This window comes from Bos mutus, chromosome 1 (genome assembly GCF_027580195.1).
Source record: "Bos mutus isolate GX-2022 chromosome 1, NWIPB_WYAK_1.1, whole genome shotgun sequence".
NCBI classification, from domain to species: Eukaryota; Metazoa; Chordata; class Mammalia; order Artiodactyla; family Bovidae; genus Bos; species Bos mutus.
Window position 1 is genome coordinate 125,504,274 of NC_091617.1, and position 25,361 is coordinate 125,529,634.

The following is a 25,361-nucleotide window of genomic DNA, read 5'->3' on the forward strand; positions in this document are numbered from 1 at the left end:
TACCCAATAAGCCTCTCTATTTCTTTCAACGATGTCTTATAGTATTCAGTGTATAAGTCTTGAATTTTTTGTTAAATTTATTAATAAGTATTTTATTACAGTTGTCAGTGGAGCTGTTTCCTTAATTTTGGGAGCATATTGTTCATTACAATTTATAGAAATAACACTGACTTTTGTATATTAATCTTGTATTCCTCCACCTTGTTGAACTTATTTATTAGCCCTAGTTTTTTGTGGCTTCCGCAAATGTAGTTTTACTTCTTCCTATACAATCTGGGTGCCTTCTATTTATTTTTCTTGCCTCATTGTTGTGGCTATAACCATCAGTCAAATAGAAGTGGTGAGGGTACGCATCCTTGTCTTGATCTTAAGGGTAAGCTTTCAGTCTTTCATCATTAAATATAATGTTAACTGTAGGGTTTTGGTAGCTGCCCTTTATAAGGTGAAGAAGTTTCTTTGTATTCCTAGATTGTTGATTTTTTTTTAACCTAGGAGGGATATTAGTTTTTGTCACATGCTGTGTCTTTGACTTTTGAGATGATCACATGGATTCTGTCCTTTATGCATTCGATGTGTTTTTTTTTTTCACTGATTGTTTTTCATATGTTGAACCAACCTTGCATACCTGGAATAAATCCCACTAGATCTTGGTGTATCATCCTCCTTATACAGTACAAGATTCTATTCACTGGTATTTTGTTGAGGATCTTTGCATCTGTATTCATAAAGGACATTTGTAATTTTCTTGTGATGTCTTTAATTTTGGTATCATGGTAATACTGGGCTCATAGAATGTTGGAATAACACTTTGAAAGAACTCTAGCCTGATTCTAATCTCAAGTAGCAGCCAGGCTATGGATTTTCACCAAAAATATACTCCTGTTTTTTTTTTTCAAGGCTTCATGGAACTGGAGAGTAAGAGATAGAACTGGGCAGGGCAAGTTAAAATGTCACAAAACTCACTGTTTTTACTAGATTCAGTCTTTTTTCTTGAAGAAATACATCCCAGATTGTTGCAAGTCTTTGATTAATTTCTATCATTCTGAAAATTAGGATTCTGGTAATTTATATTCATTTTCTTGTTGCTTTTATGGAGAAAAGAATTTGTAGAGGTCCTTCAGTATTTTTGCTGATGTCACCTCACTAACCACATTTTGAGATAAATTTAAATTTTATTTAGAGTAATCCAGTTACCTTTTTATGTATATAAACACTTGCCTATTACATTACTCCAGGGACTTCCCTGGCAGTCCAGTGGTTAAGACGTCATGCTTCCACTGCAGGGGCACAAGTTTAGTCTTTGGTTGGGGAACCTAAGATCTTACATGCTGCAAGGCATGGCCAAAAAATTTAAAATAAATAAATAAATTCAAATTATATTACAGATTTTTGTTAAGAATATGTGCAAGTATTTTGTTGTTAATATTCTCTAACGTATTTTATGTATTTTGACTCTTCATTTGTTTCAGTAGTCCACTGTGTTTTAGGCACAGTAGGGAGTACAGATACACAGATGAGAATCTTCATCTTACAGTACTTTTTCTCTTCTCTTGATCATAGTATTCCCAAATTGTATCAAATTGCTCTTCATGTTCAAAATATGACTCTTTTGTTATTCATTTATTTATTCAGCTGTATTATGTGGAAGGTATTGTTTTAGGTGCTGGGGATAAGTCAGACAAGTTTTCTGACCTAATGGACTTTATATTCTAAGGTTGAGACTAATAATAGGCAGAGTAAATTCCATAATCTGTAGTAATGATAAATCTATGATGAAAAATAAAGCAGAGTAAGAAGATTGAGTGATGCAGATGCTGTTTTAAATATGGTAGTCAAGTAATACGTCTCCAAGGACACATTTGAATAGAGACCCAAATGAAAGGGAAATGGAATCAGCTTGCTGAAGAGCTTTCCAGCAGAGGAAATACCAAGTGCCGAGTCCTGAGTCTAATTGATTATATTTTATATGCACATGGTATTTTATGTATTTATATATTTCCTATAGTTTAAGAATAGTCTTTATAAAATGTTTTTCTTTTTTTTTTTTTTTAGCAGGAGTCTTTTTTTTTTTTTTTAAACTTTACAATATTGTATTAGTTTTGCCAAATATCGAAATGAATCCGCCACAGGTATACCTGTGTTCCCCATCCTGAACCCTCCTCCCTCCTCCCTCCTCATACCCTCCCTCTGGGTCGTCCCAGTGCACCAGCCCCAAGCATCCAGTATCGTGCATTGAACCTGGACTGGCGACTCGTTTCATACATGATATTATACATGTTTCAATGCCATTCTCCCAAATCTCCCCACCCTCTCCCTCACCCACAGAGTCCATAAGACTGCTCTATACATCAGTGTCTCTTTTGCTGTCTCGAACACAGGGTTATTGTTACCATCTTTCTAAATTCCATATATATGCGTTAGTATACTGTATTGGTGTTTTTCTTTAAAAATTATTTTGAAAAAACTTTTCTTGTTTTATAACTTTGGTTCAGATTTTTGTTTTTGTTTTGCACCAATGTGTGTGTGTGTGTTAGTTGCTTAGTCGTGTCCGACTCTTTGCAACCCCATAGACCGTAGCCCACCAGGTCCCTCTGTCCATGGGATTCTCCAGGCAAGAACACTGGAGTGGGTTGCCATTTCCTTCTCCAAAAGGAATTACAGAAAGAAAGTGAAGTCGCTCAGTTGTGAACGACTCTTTGTGACCCCATGGACTGTAGCTTACCAGGCTCCCCAATCCATGGAATTTTCCAGGCAAGAGTACTGGAGTGGGTTGCCATTTCCTTCTCCAAATATCTATATGTTATTTTTGTTTCTTTTACATTTTAAGTTAAGTATAGATTCTGCTGCTGCTGCTAAGTCACTTCAGTCGTGTCTGACTCTGTGCGACCCCATAGACGGCTCAGCCGTCCCTGGGATTCTCCAGGCAAGAACACTGGAGTGGGTTGCCATTTCCTTCTCCAGTGCATGAAAGTGAAAAGTGAAAGTGAAGTCGCCCAGTCATGCCCGACTCTTAGTGACCCCATGGACTGCAGCCTACCAGGCTCCTCCATCCATGAGATTTTCCAGGCAAGAGTACTGGAGTGGGGTGCCATTGCCTTCTCCGAAATATAGATTCATGTCCCCATAAATCTGATAATTAAAGCTTCAAGATTTTATAGTTAATTAAAATGTTTGTGATTTTTTCTTCAAGTTATTCTTTATATAAAAGTGTGTAAGCCATTTACATTATGTGGAATTCCAATTAGTTTTCTTGTGTGTCTCAACAAAGGTTTAATGTTGAATCCAGGAATTCTTCCTTGGCTTCTTCTCTTACCCTCTCTGTTCTCCCTTCCCTTCTCATCTTTGTGCCTTCCTTCCCTTTTCTCTCATTCCAACCCCTCCCTCCCTTCTATCCATTCCTTCTACTTCTTTCCTCATCCTCTCTTTCCTCTTGTGTCCCTCTCTTTCTTCCTCCTTTTTTCTTCCTTTCTTCTTTTCTTTCCTTCTTCCTTTTTCCCTTCCCTCCTTCCTCTTCTAATCTATCCTTTTTCATTTTCTTTCTGTTCTCCTAATTTCCCCTTAACAAGAATGCTAACATAGCTTCCTCATTGGTCTCTAACTCCTTGTATATAATAGGCCACTGCTATATTTTAATTTTCTTAAAGCTCAATTCTGATCAGATTCCTACCTGATCAAAACTTTTCTGTGATTATGCCCATTACCTCCAGTGTAATTCCATAGTCTTCAGTCCTTGGCAGATTATGGCTGCAGCCTGCTCCTCTAGTTCAACTAAGCTGCATTATACTTCTTAGCCTCCAGCAGAACTTGTCTATTTAGAGTGCCACAAATATTCCTTGCTTTCTGCTACTCCTATTATTTGTCTTTTCTCTTATTATTTTCTTTGCTGAAATACTTAGCCCCCTATTCTGCCCTTTGGAAACTTGCCGTTCTACAAGACTCAATTAGATGCCACCTTTCTTTTTGCCTTGTTGTTGCCTGTATCTTTTCTCCCCCTCATCTAGATTACAAGTTCTTCAAAAGCAGGGCCTTTTTCTCCCTCCGTGGAATTCAGTGAATTCTTTAGCACAGTGCCTTGCTGTGGTAAATATTTGGTAAATTTAATAGGTATGGAACAAATTTCATTTAACAGAATTTCTATTTTCTTGTGTCTAGTTAAAGAAGAGTGTAAGAGTCCTAAAACTGAGAGTCGGTCACAAAAAATGTCAAATAGGCAGGTAAGCTTCTTAAAATCAAATTTCTAGTAGTCCACTTTTTATTGGAATTGGTGGCTCTGTGGCATCTGCCTTAAATTTGCAGCCCTTTCAACCTGATTCATAATGTGTGTGGCAAGAGGGTTGCTGAGCCTATCAGTCCCTTGGATGGGAGGTTGCGCAACTAGAGTCCAAGACTTGGAATTAGAGATACATTCTGGTTCTGCTGTTTCATGGTTCAGTGGCCTTGAGCAAGTCACTGCACTTCTCACAGCCTCAGTTTCTTCATCTTTAAAATGGAGACTAAAATATATCACTTGTGCCTCTCATTCATTATATATAGTCTGGTGCTAGTGCTTAGTCCCTCACTCTTGTCCGACTTTTTGCTACCCTATGAACTGCAGCCCTCCAGGCTCCTCTCTCCATGGGAATTCTTTACCAGCTGAGCTACCAGGAAAGCCCTATATAAGTACTTACAAACATGCCTACTTATATGAGTGTGTGTACATTTTATATATAAACTATTTGGAAATACGGGCTGCTATCCATGGGGTCACAAAGAGTTGGACATGACTGAGCAACTAAGCATGCATGCATGTTTATATATTCAATGAAAGTATATAGACCAACATGGAAAAGTTAACAGTTAATTCTGTGGAGTTAGGTTAATAAGAGAAACTGAGATCATTTATATTTTATTTTAAGAGTTTCTGCTGATTGATAGTCTATATACATTTTATAATAAAAAACACTTTAAATCACATGTACACATGTGTATACTTCACATGTGTGCATTTTATATGCATATTATGTTTTATAACAAAGTGTTTTAAAAAGTTAGATCTCTTATAAGCTATATTTATAAAAGATATCTTAGCAGATATCTTGGCACATAACAGGTTCTCAGTAATGGAACCCATTAATTTTCAGATACCAATAAAGGGTTGAATTACATGACTTTCAAACCTTCTCCTTCTGAAATTCTTATGCTATAATTTCCTTTCTTCTAGAAAAGGAGTTCATAAACTCTTTAGTGCTGTGGGCCTCTTTGGTGAAGTATATGGACTCTTTCTGAGAATAATAGTATTAATGTTACAATAAAATATATAAGATTTGAAAGAAAACCAATTATATTGAAATGCCATTAGAATCACCACCATTGTATTAATAGTTTATTGCCTACATTCGTAATTGAAGGGAATGCTAAATCTTATTTAGAAATTAATGGAGGTTAAGATGTAATTTTTTCCCTCATCAAGTTTATGGGCCCCCCTTTTTTCTTATGATATAAAAGAAAAAATAACACTCCAAAAAGTTGGCAGTGATTTATTTAGAATACTGTTAAGTAGTAACTATAATTTTATTTGCACAAAAACCCATTCTTACTCTTTTATAGGCATTTGGAGGGCCTGCCAAATGTAATATTAAGCTACTGAAGAGAAATGAAAATTCAGAAGTCTCAGAAAATCAAAAGGTTGTGACTGGTTATCCAAGTGGTGTTGATAAGGTAAAAGACCATTCATTCAGTTTATCTTCCCACACTTTAACACTTGGAAAGACGAGTGAGTGAAAATTAAATGATCAATTTTGTACATAAAACTCTTAGTGATTTTCAGGTCCTTGTACTTTCAAAACTTCATGCACAAAATATTTATTCTTTTAGCCTAATCCTGGAATTGAGAACTTCTTAGCATCCTTGAATATCTCCAAAGAAAGTGAAATACAGTCATCTCATCATGAAGAGCCTCCAAGTGAAGAACATTTGTCACCACAGTCATTTGCTATGGTTCGTATTTTGTAGGAGCTTGTACAATATGGTAATTTTATTATTGTTGGCCATACGTACCCTGTGCAACAGTTAAGATACCTTCTCTTACATAGACTGATGTGAGGCATATTATTTTCATCCTGTGAGGAAAACTGGGCTGTCCTGGGCAATTTAGCCACCATAGCTCCCTTGTTTTTCTTTTTTTTTTTTTTTCATAGTTATTTTGTTTTTAGATTTTACTTAGTTCTTTTAAGCTGTTTGCACATATGAAATTGCATTGTGTTTCTTTTTTTTTTTTTTTTTAATTTTATTTTATTTTTAAACTTTACATAATTGTATTAGTTTTGCCAAATATCAAAATGAATCCCTTGTTTTTCAAACATTGTTCCCAGACTGTTCGGTCAGAAATTAAGCAGGAATGATAATTATTATTTCTTTGCCAGGAAATGTGGATTTTTTTTCAACTCTATTGATTTTCCTTATTCTTTATCTGAATGTAGTTATTGTCTTAATTTTTAACAATAGAACTTATTAAAAGGAGGATCAGTAAGCTCTGTAACTCTAAGTTTAACTTTTCTCTCTACCCCCACTATCTCCACACTAATCATTTTCAAAGCAGAAAGGAACTCGGATGCTTAAAGAAATTCTAAAAATTGACAGCTCTGACAGTATGGATCATAAGAATGAAATGAAACAGTTTGGTAATGAAGTCACTGTTTCCTCTAGTAGAAGAGATGAATATGGATCTTCCTCACAACCTAAACAAAATAAGAAATTGAGTAAGTAAGCTAAGTACTTAATAAGAAATTAAGTGAGCTAATAGCCAACTTCAAAAATTCAGTTCATTTGGTTTTTTAATCTTGGAATTTTTAAAGATAAAACTACTTTTATTTTTTTAAGTATAATGAAGGGTAATAAGTGTGTTTTCTTATGCTTATGTCATTACATAACAATGTATTAAATAACTGTAACCAGTAGATCTCTAATTATCTTCTTGTAACTACTTAAATTATACTGTAACAGATACTCATTCTGTAGATTCCAAACCTAGAAAAGTTTTTACATTTTAGCTTTTTCTCAATAATTTAAAAATTATTATGTAATTTAAATATATTATTTAACTTTTCTTTTATCTATGAAATAACATTGCAGATGTCTGTTGCAGTAATTATATGACATATATAAAGCAGTTACCACTGTGTCTGACACATCCTAGGTGCCAATAATTCGTATTAGTATTATGTTAAAATAACTTGACTCACATAAAAAAGAAGCAGCTGTAAAATCAATTAAAAATAATTAATGGAGGCACACATTGGAAAGTGGCACTCACCATAAGTCTGTGAAGCCTACAGCATAACATGTGGCACACAGCTGGACTTCACTAGATGTCGGTCATTGCCCCTAATTCTGTGTCCACTATACTTAATATTTGTCTCTGTAATTATCTTCAAAAGTCCACCAGGAATAATGGTAGGTGGGGACAAAAGTTTCTCAGGTAAAAAACATTTTGAAATAAGGCAATTTGAATTTATTAAGGATCAAAATCTGGAACAATATCAGAGCCTAGCTTCATTTATCTACTGAGTATCAAGATAAATAATTAAAATTCCAATAACTCTCAGGAAACAATATATATCATAGTGACAGATGTATTCTTGAAATAGAGCAAAATAAAATTTTAAAACAGTATCAGCTAAGTATGATCCCACTGTCAAAAACAAGTAACTTTTACTATATTTCAGTACAGTAAAAAGCATTATATACCTTAGAATGAAGAGCTCAGAACCCAGCCCATGTAACAGAACTAATTATGACTTTGGGCAAGCCACTTATTTTTTAATCTATAATAGAGGTTTAGATTCATTCTCCGCTAGGGTGTGCTTTTGTTCTATTGGTGAGTTTCTTGATTATAAAGAATGTGCTCTTTCAGAATTTTTAAAATCATATTCTATATAAAGGCACTTGGAAGGTTTGATTTCAGAAAAAACATTCAAGAAGCACTATTTTAGAGCAAAAAACATTGATCCATGTGGCTCAGAAAGTAAAATGGATTTTGAGAAAACCAAAGCTGAAACCTCAAAACTTAAGAATTTTAACACAAGGAACTCTGCTCAGTGATCTTTGGTGACTAAATGGAAACAAATCTAAAAAAAAGAGTGAATATATGTATACATATAACTGATTCATTTTACTGTACAGCAGAAACTAGCACAACACTGTAAAGCAACTATACTCCAATAAAAATTAAAGGAAAAAAACATTAAGAATTAATTATAAATCAGCTCAAGAAAGCCCTTTGCTTGTTTAGATCTTGCCTACAATGTGTTAATCTCTCACGATGTTAATTTTTGGCAGTCATCAACTTATATTTTTTAATCTTTATCTTAATTATATATCAGTAATTAATTATAATCATCTAAAAATCTTCATTTAGTTCTAGTTATTTTAGGCAAGACTAAATAGTTCTTACATTTGCTTCATAGGTAATGTTCCTCTTTTCACTTTCTAACTATGTCTTACTTGCTATTCTGTAAAGCCCTGCCATAATTGCATAGTTTGAATTATCATTTAATGTAGATATGTCCTTTTCTCTTTCTTTTGTAGCATCTTATATGAACAAGCCTCACAGTGCTAGTGAGTACCATAATGTTCAGTCTATGGACAATGTGTGCTGGCCTACTGGCCAGATTCCTCCTATGTCCACACCAGTAACTGAACTTTCTCGAATTTGTTCCCTTGTTGGAATGCCACAACCAGATTTCTCCTTTCTGAGAACACCACAGGTATGGTAAACTACTGTTCTTCTGTTCCCCTAAGTTATTGATCACTGAGCTTAAACAAATCAACTGAAAATCTTTGGCTGAAAATAATATAGTGGAGCTGGTATTTTTTACTTTATGAGAAGCGTAGATGAATACTTTTCCATTTATGCATAACCAGAGCCCTCATGACACTGACAGAAACTTGGGCAACAGGTCACCTCGCAGGATTCTTCAGAGTGGTGACAGGGCTAGGGGTCTTGGCGTACAGTGCAGCTGTCAAACTGTTTGGTCTCAGAAACTACCCATCTTTTTTTTTGAGAACCCCAAAGAAATTTTGTTTACTTGTATTATATCCATATTTACCAAATTAAAAATGAAAAAATTTTAAGTAGTTAATTAAAAATGACTTTTTGAAAAAATTTACTGAGAAGAATGTCATTGCCCTACATTTTTGCAAGTCTTTTCCATCTTCTAGATTAACAGGAGAAGCTAGATTCTCATCTCTGCTTCTTACTATCCATCTCTTGTAATACATGGTTTTGGTTGAAATACATGAAGAAAATCTGACCTCACACGAATGGTTGGAAAAAAGAAAGAAAATTTTAATAGCCTTTTCATATCATTGGGGATATTTTTTGATAAACAACATTAAAACATGGTATTTTCTTTAAAGTTAGTGCAGTTGTAGAATTTGAAATTATATTAATGAACGTTTTGTTCTCTCTATACTTATGAGAAAGAGAGAGTGAAAAGAGCAAATAACATTTTCATATTATTATAAAAATAGTTTGAAGCTCTGGAAAGGGTCTCAGGGACCTCTGAGGTCCCCATACCACACCTTGAGAACCACTACAGGAAATCTGTTTTATCCTTTATCCAAACTCTTGACATATTCTTACCTAAAACAACCATTAATAATAATGGTAATAATACTATGTTAGTATAATGATACTATGTTAGTATAATGATACTATGTTAGTATAATGATACTAACATAGTATTAATAATAATAGTAATAATACTATACTTAGTAATCAGATCAGATCAGATCAGTCGCTCAGTCGTGTCCGACTCTTTGCGACCCCATGAATCGCAGCATGCCAGGCCTCCCTGTCCATCACCAACTCCCGGAGTTCACTCAGACTCACATCCATCGAGTCAGTGATGCCATCCAGCCATCTCATCCTCTGTCGTCCCCTTCTCCTCCTGCCCCCAATCCCTCCCAGCATCAGAGTCTTTTCCAATGAGTCAACTCTTCACATGAGGTGGCCAAAGTACTGGAGTTTCAGCTTTAGCATCATTCCTTCCAAAGAAATCCCAGGGCTGATCTTCTTCAGAATGGAGTGGTTGGATCTCCTTGCAGTCCAAGGGACTCTCAAGAGTCTTCTCCAACACCACAGTTCTAAAGCATCAATTCTTTGGCACTCAGCTTTCTTCACAGTCCAACTCTCACATCCATACATGACCACTGGAAAAACCATAGCCTTGACTAGCCAGACCTTTGTTGGCAAAGTAATGTCTCTGCTTTTTAATATGCTATCTAGGTTGGTCATAACTTTCCTTCCAAGGAGTAAGCATCTCTTAATTTCATGGCTGCAGTCACCATCTGTAGTGATTTTGGAGCCTAGAAAAATAAAGTCTGACACTGTTTCCACTGTTTCCCCATCTATTTCCCATGAAGTGGTGGGACCGGATGCCATGATCTTCATTTTCTGAATGTTGAGCTTTAAGCCAACTTTTTCACTCTCCACTTTCACTTTCATCAAGAGGCTTTTGAGTTCCTCTTCACTTTCTGCCATAAGGGTGGTGTCATCTGCATATCTGAGGTTATTGATATTTCTCCCAGCAATCTTGATTCCAGTTTGTGTTTCTTCCAGTCCAGCGTTTCTCATGATGTACTCTGCATAGAAGTTAAATAAACAGGGTGACAATATACAGCCTTGACGAACTCCTTTTCCTATTTGGAACCAGTCTGTTGTTCCGTGTCCAGTTCTAACTCTTGCTTCCTGACCTGCATACAAATTTCTCAAGAGGCAGATCAGGTGGTCTGGTGTTCCCATCTCTTTCAGAATTTTCCACAGTTTATTGTGATCCACACTGTCAAAGGTTTTGGCATAGTCAATAAAGCAGAAATAGATGTTTTTCTGGAACTCTCTTGCTTTTTCTGTGATCCAGTGGATGTTGGCAATTTGATCTCTGGTTCCTCTGCCTTTTCTAAAACCAGCTTGAACATCAGGAAGTTCACGGTTCACATATTGCTGAAGCCTGGCTTGGAGAATTTTGAGCATTACTTTACTAGCATGTGAGATGAGTGCAATTGTGCAGTAGTTTGAGCATTCTTTGGCATTGCCATTATTTGGGATTGGAATGAAAACTGACCTTTTGCAGTCCTGTGGCCACTGCTGAGTTTTCCAAATTTGCTGGCATATTGAGTGCAGCACTTTCACAGCATCATCTTTCAGGATTTGGAATAGCTCAACTGGAGTTCCATCACCTCCACTAGCTTTGTTCGTAGTGATGCTTTCTAAGGCCCACTTGACTTCACATTCCAGGATATCTGGCTCTAGGTCACTACTACATAAATATGACTACTCTCTGAAAAAGCATTTTTCTTAAAAATCTTTTTTATCAAAGGAAAAAAGTATACAGTAAAGAATTGTCATTCAAATGTAAATATAAAATCAGTCAGAACTTCAGAGTTTTTAAGATTTTGGCAGTTAATTCATGTTAGTAAAATGTCTGCTATTTAAAGGATGGTGGAAAGCAGGGGTCAGCACATTTTTTCTATAAACAGCCAGATAGTAAATATTTCAGGCTTTGTGGGCCATGTGGTCTCTGTCACTTCCCTCTGCAGTTATAGTAGGTATAGGCAAACCATAAAAGAGTGGACTTGGCTGTGCTCCAATAAAATCTTACGTACAAAAACAAGTAGGAAACCTAGTTTCCTGATCCTCGATGTAAAGAAGAAAGTTTAGCTGACTTTCATTTACAATAGGATTCCGACCCTTCAGCTAGCTTAGAGATAGATCATTTTAACTTTGTAAACACTGAAAGATAAGGCAACAGTTTTAAAGTTTTTGTATCATAACTGAAAACTTAAGCTATAGTCCCTCTTTGAATTCTTGAAATTTTTTTTTACAGAATGTTAGATGAAATTATTCTACTTGTTTAAGCTTTCTAGAAGGAGGTCAACTTCCTGGACAGATAACTTCATAAACATTCCTGTTCTCTTTTTTTAGACAATGACGGTTTGCCAGGTAAAATTATCTAACGGCTTACTGGTACATGGGCCACAGTGCCATTCTGAAAATGAGGCCAAGGAAAAAGCTGCATTTTTTGCTATACAACAATTGGTGAGAACTGCCCATGAATTCTCTACTAAATCTTTAAATAATCCCTCTAGATGTTTCTGATGCATTGTTTTATAACTTTAAATACTTCCATAGGGCTCCTTAGGACTGAATTTCCCTTTGCCTCCACCAATATTTCCAAGTTATCCTCCAGCTGTACCACCTGGAACCATTCCTCCAGTTTTTCCTCAGCCTACTGGTAAGGTATCTTTCTCGTCTAAATATTTACCATTTAATTATTGTTTTTAGTAAGTTCTTTTAAGAAGCATCACTTCAAGGAAACCAAGAAATGATCTAAATATCTCAGTAATTTAAGGAGTTGTAAGAGGTAAGCCTGAAACCAGAGCCTGCAGATTTATCTAGAAATGCAGGGAGTATTAAACTGGTTATCTCTTCTCTTTGCCCAGACTCCATTAAACTGAATAATAAACTATTTTAAATGTGAACCTATAAAGACAAAGAGATGAGAAAAGAAATATCAGCACATTAGAATTTTTTTTTTGCATTTTATTTATTTATTTAATATAAATTTATTTATTTTAATTGTAGGTTAATTACTTTACAATATTGTATTGGTTTTGCCATACATCAACATGAATCTGCCACAGGTATACACGTGTTACCCATCCTGAACCCCCCTCCTACCTCCCTCCCCGTACCATCCCTCTGGGTCATCCCAGTGCACCAGCCCCAAGCTTCCTGTATCATGCATCCAACCTGGACTGGCGATTCGTGCACATTAGAATTTGAAAACAGTTTGTGATGAGAAAAGAAAAGAAATAAAAACCAATGCAACAGAGTAGAGTTATGTTCAGACTGAAGAGTGAATAAAAGAGGATACAAACCGAAAGATGAGCAGATTGTCCCTCACAGTTCCCAAGAGATTCACAACTTGAAAGTGTCAGACACTACCAGTGGCATGGCCTGAAAAGAGGGGGTCAGTTCAACATCTGTAGCAAGAGTGATGGAACCCCTCCCCAGAGCCTTCCCCCACACAGTCAAGCAGTTAACATCTACAGGCAAAAGCCTTGAGGTATGGTCTCCAGAAGGCTCCATACATATGAGACACCAGGTACAGAATAGAGAATGAGATACTAGGCTGGAAACTGAGGTTACATAAAGTTCCTTTTCCCATCCTATTCCCACGCTGTAACAAGCCTTAGCCCAGATAGGAAGTTGGGGGATGGTTTTTTGAGAAATTCATTGAATTCCAAGCAAAAGACCCACCAACTTTTGGAGGATGTCCCAACCAAAAGGCTGGCTCACTATTCAGTCATCCTAGGGAGAAGCTGAGGATCTCAAGTCATCTAGCCCTACACCCTCCCAACACTGACACTGCTTCTAATCATAGTTTTAATGTCTTGGTCTTTAATATGAAGAAATAATAGACTACTGAACATTTTAGGAAAATCTCTATAAGAGCCTGCTGCTGCTGCTGCTAAGTCACTTCAGTCGTGTCCGACTCTGTGCGACCCCATAGACGGCAGCCCACCAGGCTTCCCCACCCCTGGGATTCTCCAGGCAAGAACACTGTAGTGGATTGCCATTTCCTTCTCCAATGCATGAAAGTAAAAAGTGAAAATGTAGTCGCTCAGTTGTGTCCAACTCTTAGCGACCCCATGAACTGCAGCCTACCTGGCTCCTCTGTCCATGGATTTTCCAGGCAAGAGTACTGGAGTAGGGTGCCATTGCCTTCTCCACTATAAGAGCCTAAACGAAGATAAATGAAAGGGATCCGGAGATAGTGTTGGAAAGAAGAGAACTTCAGAGACAGCTTTGGTTAGCATTCTTATGAAATGAAACAGTATTGCAACCAAAAAAAATTAAGAACAAGAATTCACGAATAATAAATAATTGGAGAACAAAAATTGTAGAGCCAAAATTTTAAAATTCAGTAGGTAAAGCAAAGTCATAGAACTCTCAGGAAAAAGATCAATGTAAAAGGAGGAAAATAAGAAGTAAGAGAGATTTAGAGGAACTGTCCATACATCCAATACCTATCTAATTGCAGTTCCAGAAAGAGACCAGAGATCATGGGAAGGAGGAAAGTTATCAAAGAAATAGTTTCTTCTGACCAAGGGACATGCATCTATAAACTGAAAGGGCCACCAGATGCTTAGCACTAAATGAAAAGAGACACAGATTGCCTTGGAATTTAGAATACCAGTAATAAAGAGAAACAATAAACAAAGCAAAAACAACACTCAGTTGTGGATGTGACTGGTATGGAAGTAAAGTCCAATGCTATTAAGAGCAGTATTGCTTAGGAACCTGGAAGGTTAGGTCCATGAATCAAGGCAAATTGGAAGTGGTCAAAAAGGAGATGGCAAGAGTGAACATCGACATTTTAGGAATCAGCAAACTAAAAAGGACTGAAATGGGTGAATTTAACTCAGATGATCATTATATCTACTTCTGTGGGCAAGAATCCCTTAGAAGAAATAGAGCGGCCATCATAGTCAACAACAGAGTCCGAAATGCAGTACTTGGATGCAGTCTCTAAAATGACAGAATGATCTCTGTTCATTTCCAAGGCAAACCATTCATTTTCACAGTAATCTAAGTCTAAGCCCTGACCAGTTAATGCTGAAGAAGCTGAAGTTGAACGGTTCTATGAAGACCTACAAGACCTTTTAGAACTAACACCCAAAAAAGATGTCCTTTTTATTATAGGGGACTGGAATGCAAAAGTAGGAAGTCAAGAAATACCTGGAGTAACAGGCAAGTTTGGCCATGTTGTATAAAATGAAGCAGGGCAAAGGCTAATGAGTTTTGCCAAGAGAACACACTGGTCGTAGCAAACACCCTCTTCCAACAACACAAGAGAAGACTCTACACATGGACATTACCAAATGGGGGTTGATACCGAAATCTGATTGATTGTATTCTTTGCAGCCAAAGATGGAGAAGCTCTATATGGTCAGCAAAAACAAGACCAGGAGCTGACTGTGGCTCAGATCGTGAACTCCTTATTGCCAAATTCAGACTTAAATTGAAGAAAGTAGGGAAAACCTCTAGACCATTCAGGTATGACCTAAATCAAATCCCTTATGATTATACAGTGGAAGTGACAAGTAGATTCAAGGGCTTAGATCTGATAGAGCACCTGAAGAACTATGAACAGAGGTTCATGACATTGTACAATAGGCAGTGATAAAGACCATCCCCAAGAAAAAGAAATGCAAAAAGGCAAAGCAGTTGTCTGAGAAGGCCTTACAAACAGCTATGAAAAGAAGAGAAGTGAAAGGCAAAGGAGAAAAGGAAAGATATACCCATCTGAATGCAGTTCCAAAGAATAACAAGGAAAGATAAGAAAGCCTTCCTCAGTGATCAATGCAAAGAAGTAGAGGAAAACAATAGAATGGGAAAGACTAAAGATCTCTTCAAGAAAATTAGAGATGCCAAGGGAACTTTTCATGCAAAGATGGGCTCAATAAATGACAGAAATGGTAGGGACCTAACAGAAGCAGAAGATATTAAGAAGAGGGGGCAAGAATACATGGAAAAACTATACAGAAAAGATCTTCACAACTCAGAAAATCATGATGGTGTGATCACTCACCTGGAGCCAGACATCCTGGAATGAGAAGCCAAGCGGGCCTTAGGAAGCATTACTACAAACAAAGCTAGTGGAGATGATGGAATTCCAGTTGAGCTATTCCAGATCCTAAAAGATAATACTGTGAAAGTGCTGCACTCAATATGCCAGCAAATTTGGAAACTCAGAAGTGGCCACAGGACTGGAAAAGGTCAGTTTTCATTCCAATCCCAAAGAAAGGCAATGCGATAGAATGCTCCAACTATCGCACAGATGCACTCATTTCACATGCTAGCAAAGTAATGCTCAAAATTCTCCAAGCCAGGCTTCAACAGTACATGAACCTCCAGGTGTTCAAGCTGGTTTTAGAAAAGGCAGAGGAACCAGAGATCAAATTGTCAACATCCACTGGGTCATCGAAAAAGCAAGAGAGTTCCAGAAACACATCTGTTTTATTGACTGTGCCAAAGCTTTTGACTGTGTGGATCACAATAAACTGTGGAAAATTCTGAAAGAGATGGGAATACCAGACCACCTGATCTGCCTCCTGAGAAATCTATATGCAGATCATGAAGCAACAGTTAGAACTGGACATGGAATAACAGACTGGTTCCAAATCAAGAAAGGAGTACGTCAAGGCTGTATATTGCCGCCCTGCTTATTTAACTTATATGCAGAATATCATGAGAAACACTGGTCTCAATGAAGCTCAAACTGGAATCAAGATTGCCAGGAGATGTATCAGTAACCTCAGATACTCAGATGACACCAGACTTATGGCAAAAAGTGAAGAAGAACTAAAGAGCCTCTTGATGAAAGTGAAAGAAGAGAGTGAAAAACTTGGCTTAAAACTCAACATTCAGAAAACTAAGCTCATGGCATCTGGTCCCATCACTTCATGGCAAATAGATGGGGAAACAGTGGAAACAGTGAGAGACTTTATTTTGGGGGTCTCCAAAATCACTGCAGATGGTGATTGCAGCCATGAAATTAAAAGACACTTGCTCTTTGGAAGAAAAGTTATAACCAACCTAGACAGCATATTAAAAAGCAGAGACATTGCTTTGCCAACAAAGGTCCATCTTGTCAAGGCTCTCATTTTTCCAGTAGTCATGTATGGATGTGAGAGTTGGACAATAAAGAAAGCTGAGCACCAAAGAATTGATGCTTTTGAACTGTGTTGTTGGAGAAGACTCTTGAGAGTCCCTTGGACTGCAAGGAAATCCAACCAGTCCATCCTAAAGGAAAATCAATCCTGAATATTCATTAGAAAGATTGATGCTGAAGCTGAAACTCCAATACTTTGGCTACCTGATGCGAAGAACTGACTCATTTGTAAAGACCCTGATGCTGAGAAAGAATAGAAGGCGGGAGGAGAAGGGGACGACAGAGAATGAGATGGTTGGATGGCATCACCGACTCAATGGACATGAGTTTGAGTAAACTCCAGGAGTTGGTGACAGACAGGGAAGCCTGGCATCCTACAGTCCATGGGGTAGCAAAGAGTCAGACATAGCTGAACGACTGAACTGAATAAAGAGAGGTCAGAGATGAAGGAAAAATACAAATAAAAGATCAAAAATCAGAATGTTTTTGCATCATTGAACAGAGACTAGAAGCTAGAAAGCAGTTGAACATTGATTACCTCAAAATCCTGAGACAGAATTAGTTTCATCTTAGATTTCTCTCTAAAGCTAAAGTGTGAATCTAGTGCAAGGGTAGAATGAAGACCTTTCAGACAGGCACATTTTCTTATTATGTACTCTTCTTTAGAAGTTACTGAATTCTGCATCCAAAAAGCAAAGCAATAGTTTTTTTGTTTGTTTGTTTGATTGTTTTAAAGAAAACCATGAAACTAAAGACTTCCCTGATAGCTCAGTAGGTAAAGAATCTGCCTGCAATGCAGGAGACTTTGGTTTGATTCCTGGGTCAGGAAGATCCCCTGGAGAAGGGATAGGCTACCTACTCCAGTATTCTTAGACTTCCCTTGTGGCTCAGCTGGGTAAAGAACCTTCCTGCAGTGTGGGAGACCTGGGTTCAATCCTGGATTTGGAAGATCCCCTGGAGAAGGGAAAGGCTACCCACTTCAGTATTCTGGCATGGAGAATTGTCCATGGGGTTGCCAAGTGTCAGACACGACTGAGCGACTTTCACACACACACATGAAACTAAACTGCACGATACCTAATATGCAATGAATGGAAATTCCAGAATGCCAGCTGCTCAGCAGGTGTAGAAAGTAACTGGTCTCAATTGAGAGGGCAGAGGAAGGTCTTGGCAGGTGAGATAATGATCTGATAGATGGGCAGCATTTGGAAAAAAAACATGAAGGATAGATGCATAGAAGACTAAGGTGCTTTTAAAAGATAATTACTCTTAAAAGAGTTTTTTTAAGTTTTACAAGGAACAAAAAATAATCAGAGTACCCTACTTGGCTTTGAAGTGATAATATTTATATGGTGACATACCACAAACACTGTATTTTTTAAACGAATATTATAATATATTGGGAGGACAGGGCGAGTAGTGAAGGGTGGTATAAAAGAACTGAATTTTGATCTATCATAGTAGTTTTAGTCTAAAAATGCCTAACGTTGAAAAATCAGCTAGTAGTATAAGAAAATTATTGAACAGTATGCAAATAAATAGCTAAAACAATTAAACCTGGGAGGCACCAGATGACTGCTATATTTTGTTGAAAACCCTTTTTATTACAATATGTATGTGTATAATTATTTTTACTTTGATTTGTTTAAAAAATGCAATTTGTCTGAGGCCATAACTTACTAAGTAGCAGTAGTAGCATTCAAAAGCAAATCTATCTGTTAACAAAACCCACAATTTTGTTACTATACTACACTGGCATTCCTTTGCCTGTATAAACAATGGTTAGTCATAAAATTTTTATGGCATAATAAATCTGATGTTTTCATATAACTCAAGGTAGTAAGTCCACTATAACTTGGAAAATCCATTTTGATTGCTTTTTCACTTTCAAAAATGAATCCAGGGGATTTCCCTGGCGGTCCATTGGTTAACACGTCACCTTCCAATGCAGGTTTAATACCTGGTTGGGGAGCTAGGATCCCATATGCCTGATGGCCCAAAAAACCAAAAGCATAAAAACAGAAGCAATATTGTAATGAATTCATTAAAAGTTTTAAAAATTACCCACATCAAAAAAATCCAGCAACTATATATAAATTTGTTTTAAGTAATTAGTACATATAGGTTATCTAAAGGTATACTCACAAGCTTCTCTCAAACGTAGCTGAGTTTTAGTTGACTATATAGTCTTAAATTCTGTCTGCTTTTTTCTCTCTCTGAAAAGAAACTTTGAGCACAGTACAGACTTTCTTTGGTGGCAGTGTGCCAGAGTCTTGGTTGTTACTGTTCAATGCAGTAGTTCACAAATACTGCACTGGTACTGACTGTGTAAGGATCACTTGTGGAGCTTATTAACAATACAGATTCCTGGGCCCTCAGAGTCTGATTAGTAGGTCTGGAGTATTGCCCAGGAATCTGTATTTCACAAGCTTCCGTGTGATTCAGACAAACAAATCAGTTTTGGGAACCCCTGATTCAGTGCACTTTCAGCAAGAAACAAGCTGTGAGATTTTTTTTTTTTAATTCTTGAATTACAAATGTTAGAATAGGGAAGAGAAAGATTGTGTATATCATATGAAAGTGATCAAATTTCAAGACTTGAGCTTTTCTTTTTTTTTTTTTTTTTTTTTTTTGTAGGCTGGGATCACTATGGAAGCAACTTAGCATTGGGGGCAGGTGAGATCCTTAAGATTTCTCTCTTTCTGCCCTGGCTTTTCTCCCCCAAGGGACAGATTAATGACCCTATTTTTTTTTTTTTTTTAGTAGTATTACAAATATTCCTAAGGCTTGTATCAATATAAGGTACTATTGGCCTTCATAGGCCAGACAGCATAATGATAAGCTGAATGTAGGTGTTTCATATTCCTTAAGAGGACTTTGAATGTTGTAAGCAAGGTTAAATAGAACTTAAGTGTATGCTCTTTGCCAAAGTGAAATAAGCTAAAAGGAAAAGTAGCAAAGGGAGGTCTTAAATTTCAGGGCTTTAATGATGCCATTTTGCTAAAATAGCTTTTCCATGATTTTTAATAGCTAATATCATGCCTTCATCATCTCATCTCTTTGGCTCAGTGCCATGGGGACCACCAATGCCAGTTCCTGGGAAGCCCTTCCATCATACATCGTATGCTGGGACCATGCCCATGGCTGGGGGGATGCCAGCTGGTGTACACAATCAGTTCATACCTCTACAGGTGAGACCTAGAAGAGAATTGCTATATTTTTAAGAGAATTTTTTTTACTGTTCAAAGCTATTGATAAAATTTTATTTATTCAGTGATTTCATACTTAGTGCCAAGTAGAAGCCTGATCAGTACTGGAGTGGGTACTGAGAATATATTTTGACCACTGGTGAACCGTCTAACCTAATTCCTGCTGTCTGAGTTTGTGTTCTAATAAATAATTGTAGCAAGTAATAATATCCTTTTCTAAAACAGTGATTTAAAATCAGGAACATAAATTTTCTTTATACTGAAATTATGGATAAATTTAAAATATCTTATTCATAACTACATTCCTTGAATTTCTAAAGTCTGGTTTGGAGATTATAAGTGAAAGTCACAAGTCAGCAATGCTTGACAAGTATTAGCAGCGTGATTTATGGTATTTTCTGACACTAGTTTTTTTTGCCTACATTGTTAATTAATTATTCTTTTATTCCTCAAAGGTAACTAAAAAAAGAGTTGCGAACAAAAAGAACTTTGAGAATAAGGAGGCCCAGAGTTATCAAGTCACCCCGCTTCACACTAGCCAGTCAGCATCTTCTGATGTCACCAAAGGAATTCCACAGGAGACTTCATCAGCTTCCTTACCATCCTCTCAGATCCCTCAACCTGCATCTTCTTTTCAAGTTGCAGCTGCTTCCCCAGGCCATAGTATGCCTCACCAGAAGTCGGCACCAAGCTCTTCAAGAAGAAAATCAAGAAAACTGGCTGTCAATTTTGGCGTTTCTAAACCTTCTGAATAAATTTGGTACTTGGAATTAAATTTCTTTCCTTTCCTCCCACCTTTTTATAAATCCATATCTGTGTCTCACAAGAAATTACAATGTACTATTTTAAAACAATACATTTTTCAATTAAATTTTTTAATTTTCTAGTTGCCAGGCACTTTCATGCTATTTAAAAGACTGTAAGTCAAATTGTGCATCTTAAGTATGTACAATTTGTTTTACATCAATTATACCTCAACAAAGCTGTAAAAAAAAACAAAACTAAACTAAAACCTTGTGTTAAAATACTATCAGTGGACTGAGCATTCACATGTACCACTCTAACCATTGGCCTTGTCATTAAAAGCATCCTGAACTATGAATTAGACATGGTACTGCAATAATAATAAACGTTTTTTTTTACACTGTCATTGAGGGATAATTAAATGGAGCATGAAAATTGGGCCTCAAGTATAATTTACTGAATGCAGATTTTCTTTCTCTTTTTAATGATGTAATAGAATTGTCAGGAGAGTGGCGCTTATTTATAGGTATTTTAACTTATGTTCTGTTATCTCTGAGGGTCCTTTAGACCTGTTGTGACGTGATCACATTGTGCTGGTGCTGCCAGTTTTGCTTTATTCTCCATTTTGTACCAAAGCAATTTCAGAATACTGATCAGAATATTTCATTTAACTGCTTAGAACTATACATAGTGATCTAGATTTGAGGAAATAATTACAATTTTTTAGATTATTCAAGAACCAGCATTAGTTAACCTCTAATAAAAAAATTAAGTTTCAAAATCTACAGGGTATAATGATTACAAATTAATCTTCTGATAGAAGTACAAAATATTAATCATGTAGTTAAAATGTATTAGCCTTTTGTTTAGCTTTTTACTTGCTTACTTAAACATACATGACAGCTCCATTGTTGATCCATGAGTAGTGTTTCCTGGGACGATGAAATTGTAAATTTTTAAGAATTCCAAGGTTTGCACAGGCACAATTAGTATATAATACGCGTTATTTACATGACAAATGCCCATCCTCGTTCCCTTTCCATACTTTTAGCTTTATGCTGAACTGTGCCGTGACTCTGGCATTTTATCTGTACATGTCATGTGTGGGTGTGTGTTATTCAATCTGAGGCTGTTGAAATTATATCAGAGTTTATGAAAATTTCTCAGTGGTACCAGGGCCTGGATTTATATACATATATATATACATATATATATTTATGCTTTAGTTTTTGTGATATGCTTATATTTTTAAGGAAGTAAGTTATCATACTTTTTTAAAAGTATTTTAAAAGTAGGAACCACAATCTTTGTATGGAGCTGCTTATTATTATATCTAGTTTCATTTGGCTCATTGAAAACTCTGCCATGAGTCTTAGTCTATTTGTTTTTTAAAATGCTACTATTGAGTTAAATGGATTTCTTTCTCTAATTGCTAAATGTTAAGAGTTTGTCTAAGTGTTAATAGGATATTTGTATATTAGTAGTGCCTTTAGTATGAAATAAGTGTTCATTATTTGTCATTTATGATAGTCATGTGAGTTTCTGTGATTTTATTTTCTATTAATTTTCCTAGATTCAGATGTTCATTGGTTCCCAACATTTCATTTTTGGGAATACATGTTTCTCTGTAGTAGGATCTGAAGTAATGAGGCTCAAGTAATTCTCAGAGTGTGTCCTTTTTGCCTCACAAAGTAATTTTTTTTTTATGGAAATACAAAAAAGTTGAATTGTGACATAAGATTATGTTAACCTCTACTACTTTAAAGTGTATGATATTTTTCACCTTATGTAACTGTACAAACTCCAGCATTCAAGAATTGCCTCACTCATCATTTCTCTGTGACCACCCTATATGAACAGTGTACAGCCCACATCTTTATTTAAGCACTGAAGAAGGAGCACATGCCATCTTCCAAAAACTTCAAGAGAAACTTTGATAAGCATAGTGCCACTGAACCCATATAAGGAGGTTTCCTCAATATTCAAACAAAGCAAACTGACAATTCTAGATGGATAGGCAGTAAGTGTTTTCTTTTCCTTCTTCTCCTAAAGCAACTCAAGACTAAAGAGAAATTAAAATGGGAGAGAAACCCATAATGACCAGATAGTGTCATGCATTCATCTATATTTTCTTCACCTTGTATACCTGTTCCAGAGATGGGCCTGAGAGCAATAGATGTGCTCTCTCTGGAGAGGATGTGAGAAGCAGAGACTGTATCTCATGACAGTCTTGAGGAGTCCAGGTCCACTGATAGATTTGGGAAACTTACAGTTTTTCCTTTGTGGATGGCACAGACTCAGACTACCCCAAAATTTAGAAATATGCCCATTCAACTGTTGAATCTGTTGTGGACTGTGTGTGGAATCTGTGGACTGTGTAGAGCACAGAAGAGCAGATTCCCCAAAATGCTTCATGTTTCCACATCACAAGAGCAGCTGAATCTATTTAAACTTTCCTCTCCTTACTAAAACATTATTTCTAGATAACTTTGTTCAATAAAGTTTTCTTTTCTTTTTTTTTTTGAGCAGATTAAGTGAATTGTGAAGCTTGGTCCTTTCAGTCCTTTTTACCATTTCCAATACATTACCTGAGTCTTATCATTTTACAGATAGACTGTATTAATTGATTTAAATATCATGCAGACTCATGTCTTAAACATCTGAGACTCAGTTGCCTGAAAAATTAATTTCACCTCTGTGTGTACTTTGGTTTCAATTTAAGACTTTCCTTGCTGTTCAGAGGGATAAGTAGTTCTTTTAGAACTGGCAAACAAAAGTTTGATCTTTTTTTTCCTATTGGTGGAAGAGATGAAGAACTCTTGCTGCAGGTTTTGTTGTTTATTTCCTTTTTCATGATCAGGTACTTGCTTTGGTTTTAAACTGATATTTTTCAAACTAGTCTGGATTTGGGAGGAGGGGCAGATAGGGAGGCAGAAGGCAGAAGGAGACCCGTTAAATAAGACCTGTCCTTCACTGCATTTTCAGACTATACTCTTCCTAGCTCAAGGACATAGATGAACTGCAGTGATTTATTTACTCACTTTTAAATCATCTGTTCTATTTGTATTAGTAAATCACACATTATCATAGTGATTGTCTAGTTTAAGATAGCTAGAGTTGTCCCCCTTCCCACTAAAGTTCATTCTAATATGCTTCAGCTCATTGTCCAGAGCCTCTTTTTTTAAAAAGCCACTATGTATGATTTCCCAGCTTTCTGAGCTTGCTATATTTCTTAGAACCATCTTGCTTCCAAATCGTGTTTTTACTGGGGAGGGGAATTCATTTATTGGAGAGAAATGACAGACATTCTCTACCTCTGAAAAAAAAAAAAGAATCACAGAAGTCCCCTTATCATTTTTCTAGAGAGTGACAGACCTTAAACTGGCAGTGTTCTTTCTGTACATCTTATAAGCTTTGTCAGTGAAGCAGTCTTTTGCAGGAGCTTCCTTTCCTAGTTAGGATATGTTTCAGACAGAGCTGGCTGATATTTCCCTCAGACTGCTCCATCTTCCGCCAGGGAGCAGTAAGAGACCATGACGATCAGAACGAGGACAGGCTGGAGTTTCACTGGCTTATCTCCAACACCACTGATGCGTCTTTCAGAGAGAGGAAAACAGATACTAGTCTTCATAGTTAAGAATATCGGAAATCCATAGCTGCTTTTGTGTTTGTTTGTGTGTTTCAGTGAACCAACAATAATGCCTTGCTCAATCAATGCATTCAGCCATCTCAAGTGCAATTCGTGATGGAGACTCTGGTTTCCAGTAGATAAAGTTTTACATATTTAAACCTATAAAAATTAATTTTTTTCCAACAATACACCTATTGCTGTTATTTCAGCAGTTGACATACTAGTAAATTGCCAAGGCCAAATAATTAAATGCCTGTAGATGTTTTAGTGATTGGAACCAAATCTTCATACTGTTTTCTCATGAAGTAATAGGAGTGAATTTTTTGTTTGTTTTGGAACTTAGGGGCTTTTTTGGCCTTAAGTCTCATATTTTCTTTTGCCTGCATCCAATTGCTTCTTTGAGTGTTTGCATCTATTTTAATATATGAGTAATAGTGTACTGTATCATCAACATGTTCAACATTTTTTTCATTTAAACAATATAAGTATAATTCATACGTATAGATCTTAATTCTTTTTTTCCCTCACAAAAGTATTTTATAAGTAACTGGAATTTTTCATTAGATCTTATACAGAGCAGTATTTTATTAAAAATTCAAAAGGGAAGACTTTTATGTGCTCATTTTTTAGCTTTTGTTTTTTTAAATATCTATACATTGTCTGCAATTAAAGTGTTTTCAACTTGCATTGGAATGGACTCCAAATGTATTTTTGTTTTAAACTGTACATTTGTAGATTTTTGGCATGAAGTTAGCCTCAAAATGTTGTGTAAAAGGATTTTAAAATATGAGTCACTGAAAGAGTTTAAACATCTATACATGTTAAATGCTATATGGATTTTAATTAAACATCTGAGAATGATTTCATAAGCTTTTGTTCTTGTATGTTTGCAGTGATATTAAAAATAGATTACAGGATTCACTTAAACCTCATATCCATATATATTGATGTTTGAATCTGTGTCAATGGGTGATAGAATTCCAGTTGAGGTATTCTAAATCCTGAAAGATGATGCTGTGAAAGTACTGCACTCAATATGCCAGCAAATATGGAAAACTC

At 36.3% G+C, this 25,361-nt stretch overlaps 1 protein-coding gene across 3 annotated transcripts in view; it reads left to right on the top strand.

Moving 5' to 3' along the window:
- The window catches only part of XRN1 (5'-3' exoribonuclease 1), a 112,080-nt gene extending 88,075 nt beyond the window's left edge, over positions 1-24,005 (top strand). The window contains exons 34-43 of one of the 3 annotated variants that reach the window (XM_070375006.1): positions 4,153-4,214; positions 5,587-5,697; positions 5,854-5,976; positions 6,578-6,737; positions 8,566-8,744; positions 11,963-12,076; positions 12,170-12,272; positions 19,356-19,394; positions 19,788-19,909; positions 20,383-24,005. In XM_070375006.1, coding sequence (XP_070231107.1) covers positions 4,153-4,214; positions 5,587-5,697; positions 5,854-5,976; positions 6,578-6,737; positions 8,566-8,744; positions 11,963-12,076; positions 12,170-12,272; positions 19,356-19,394; positions 19,788-19,909; positions 20,383-20,682 — 1,313 coding nt within the window. In that variant the 3' untranslated portion in view covers positions 20,683-24,005. Of the gene's footprint in view, positions 1-4,152; positions 4,215-5,586; positions 5,698-5,853; positions 5,977-6,577; positions 6,738-8,565; positions 8,745-11,962; positions 12,077-12,169; positions 12,273-19,355; positions 19,395-19,748; positions 19,910-20,382 lie in introns of all 3 variants that reach the window. The other 2 variants (XM_070374997.1, XM_070375015.1) reach the window with 2 other exon arrangements.
- The last annotated feature ends 1,356 nt before the right edge of the window (positions 24,006-25,361 follow it).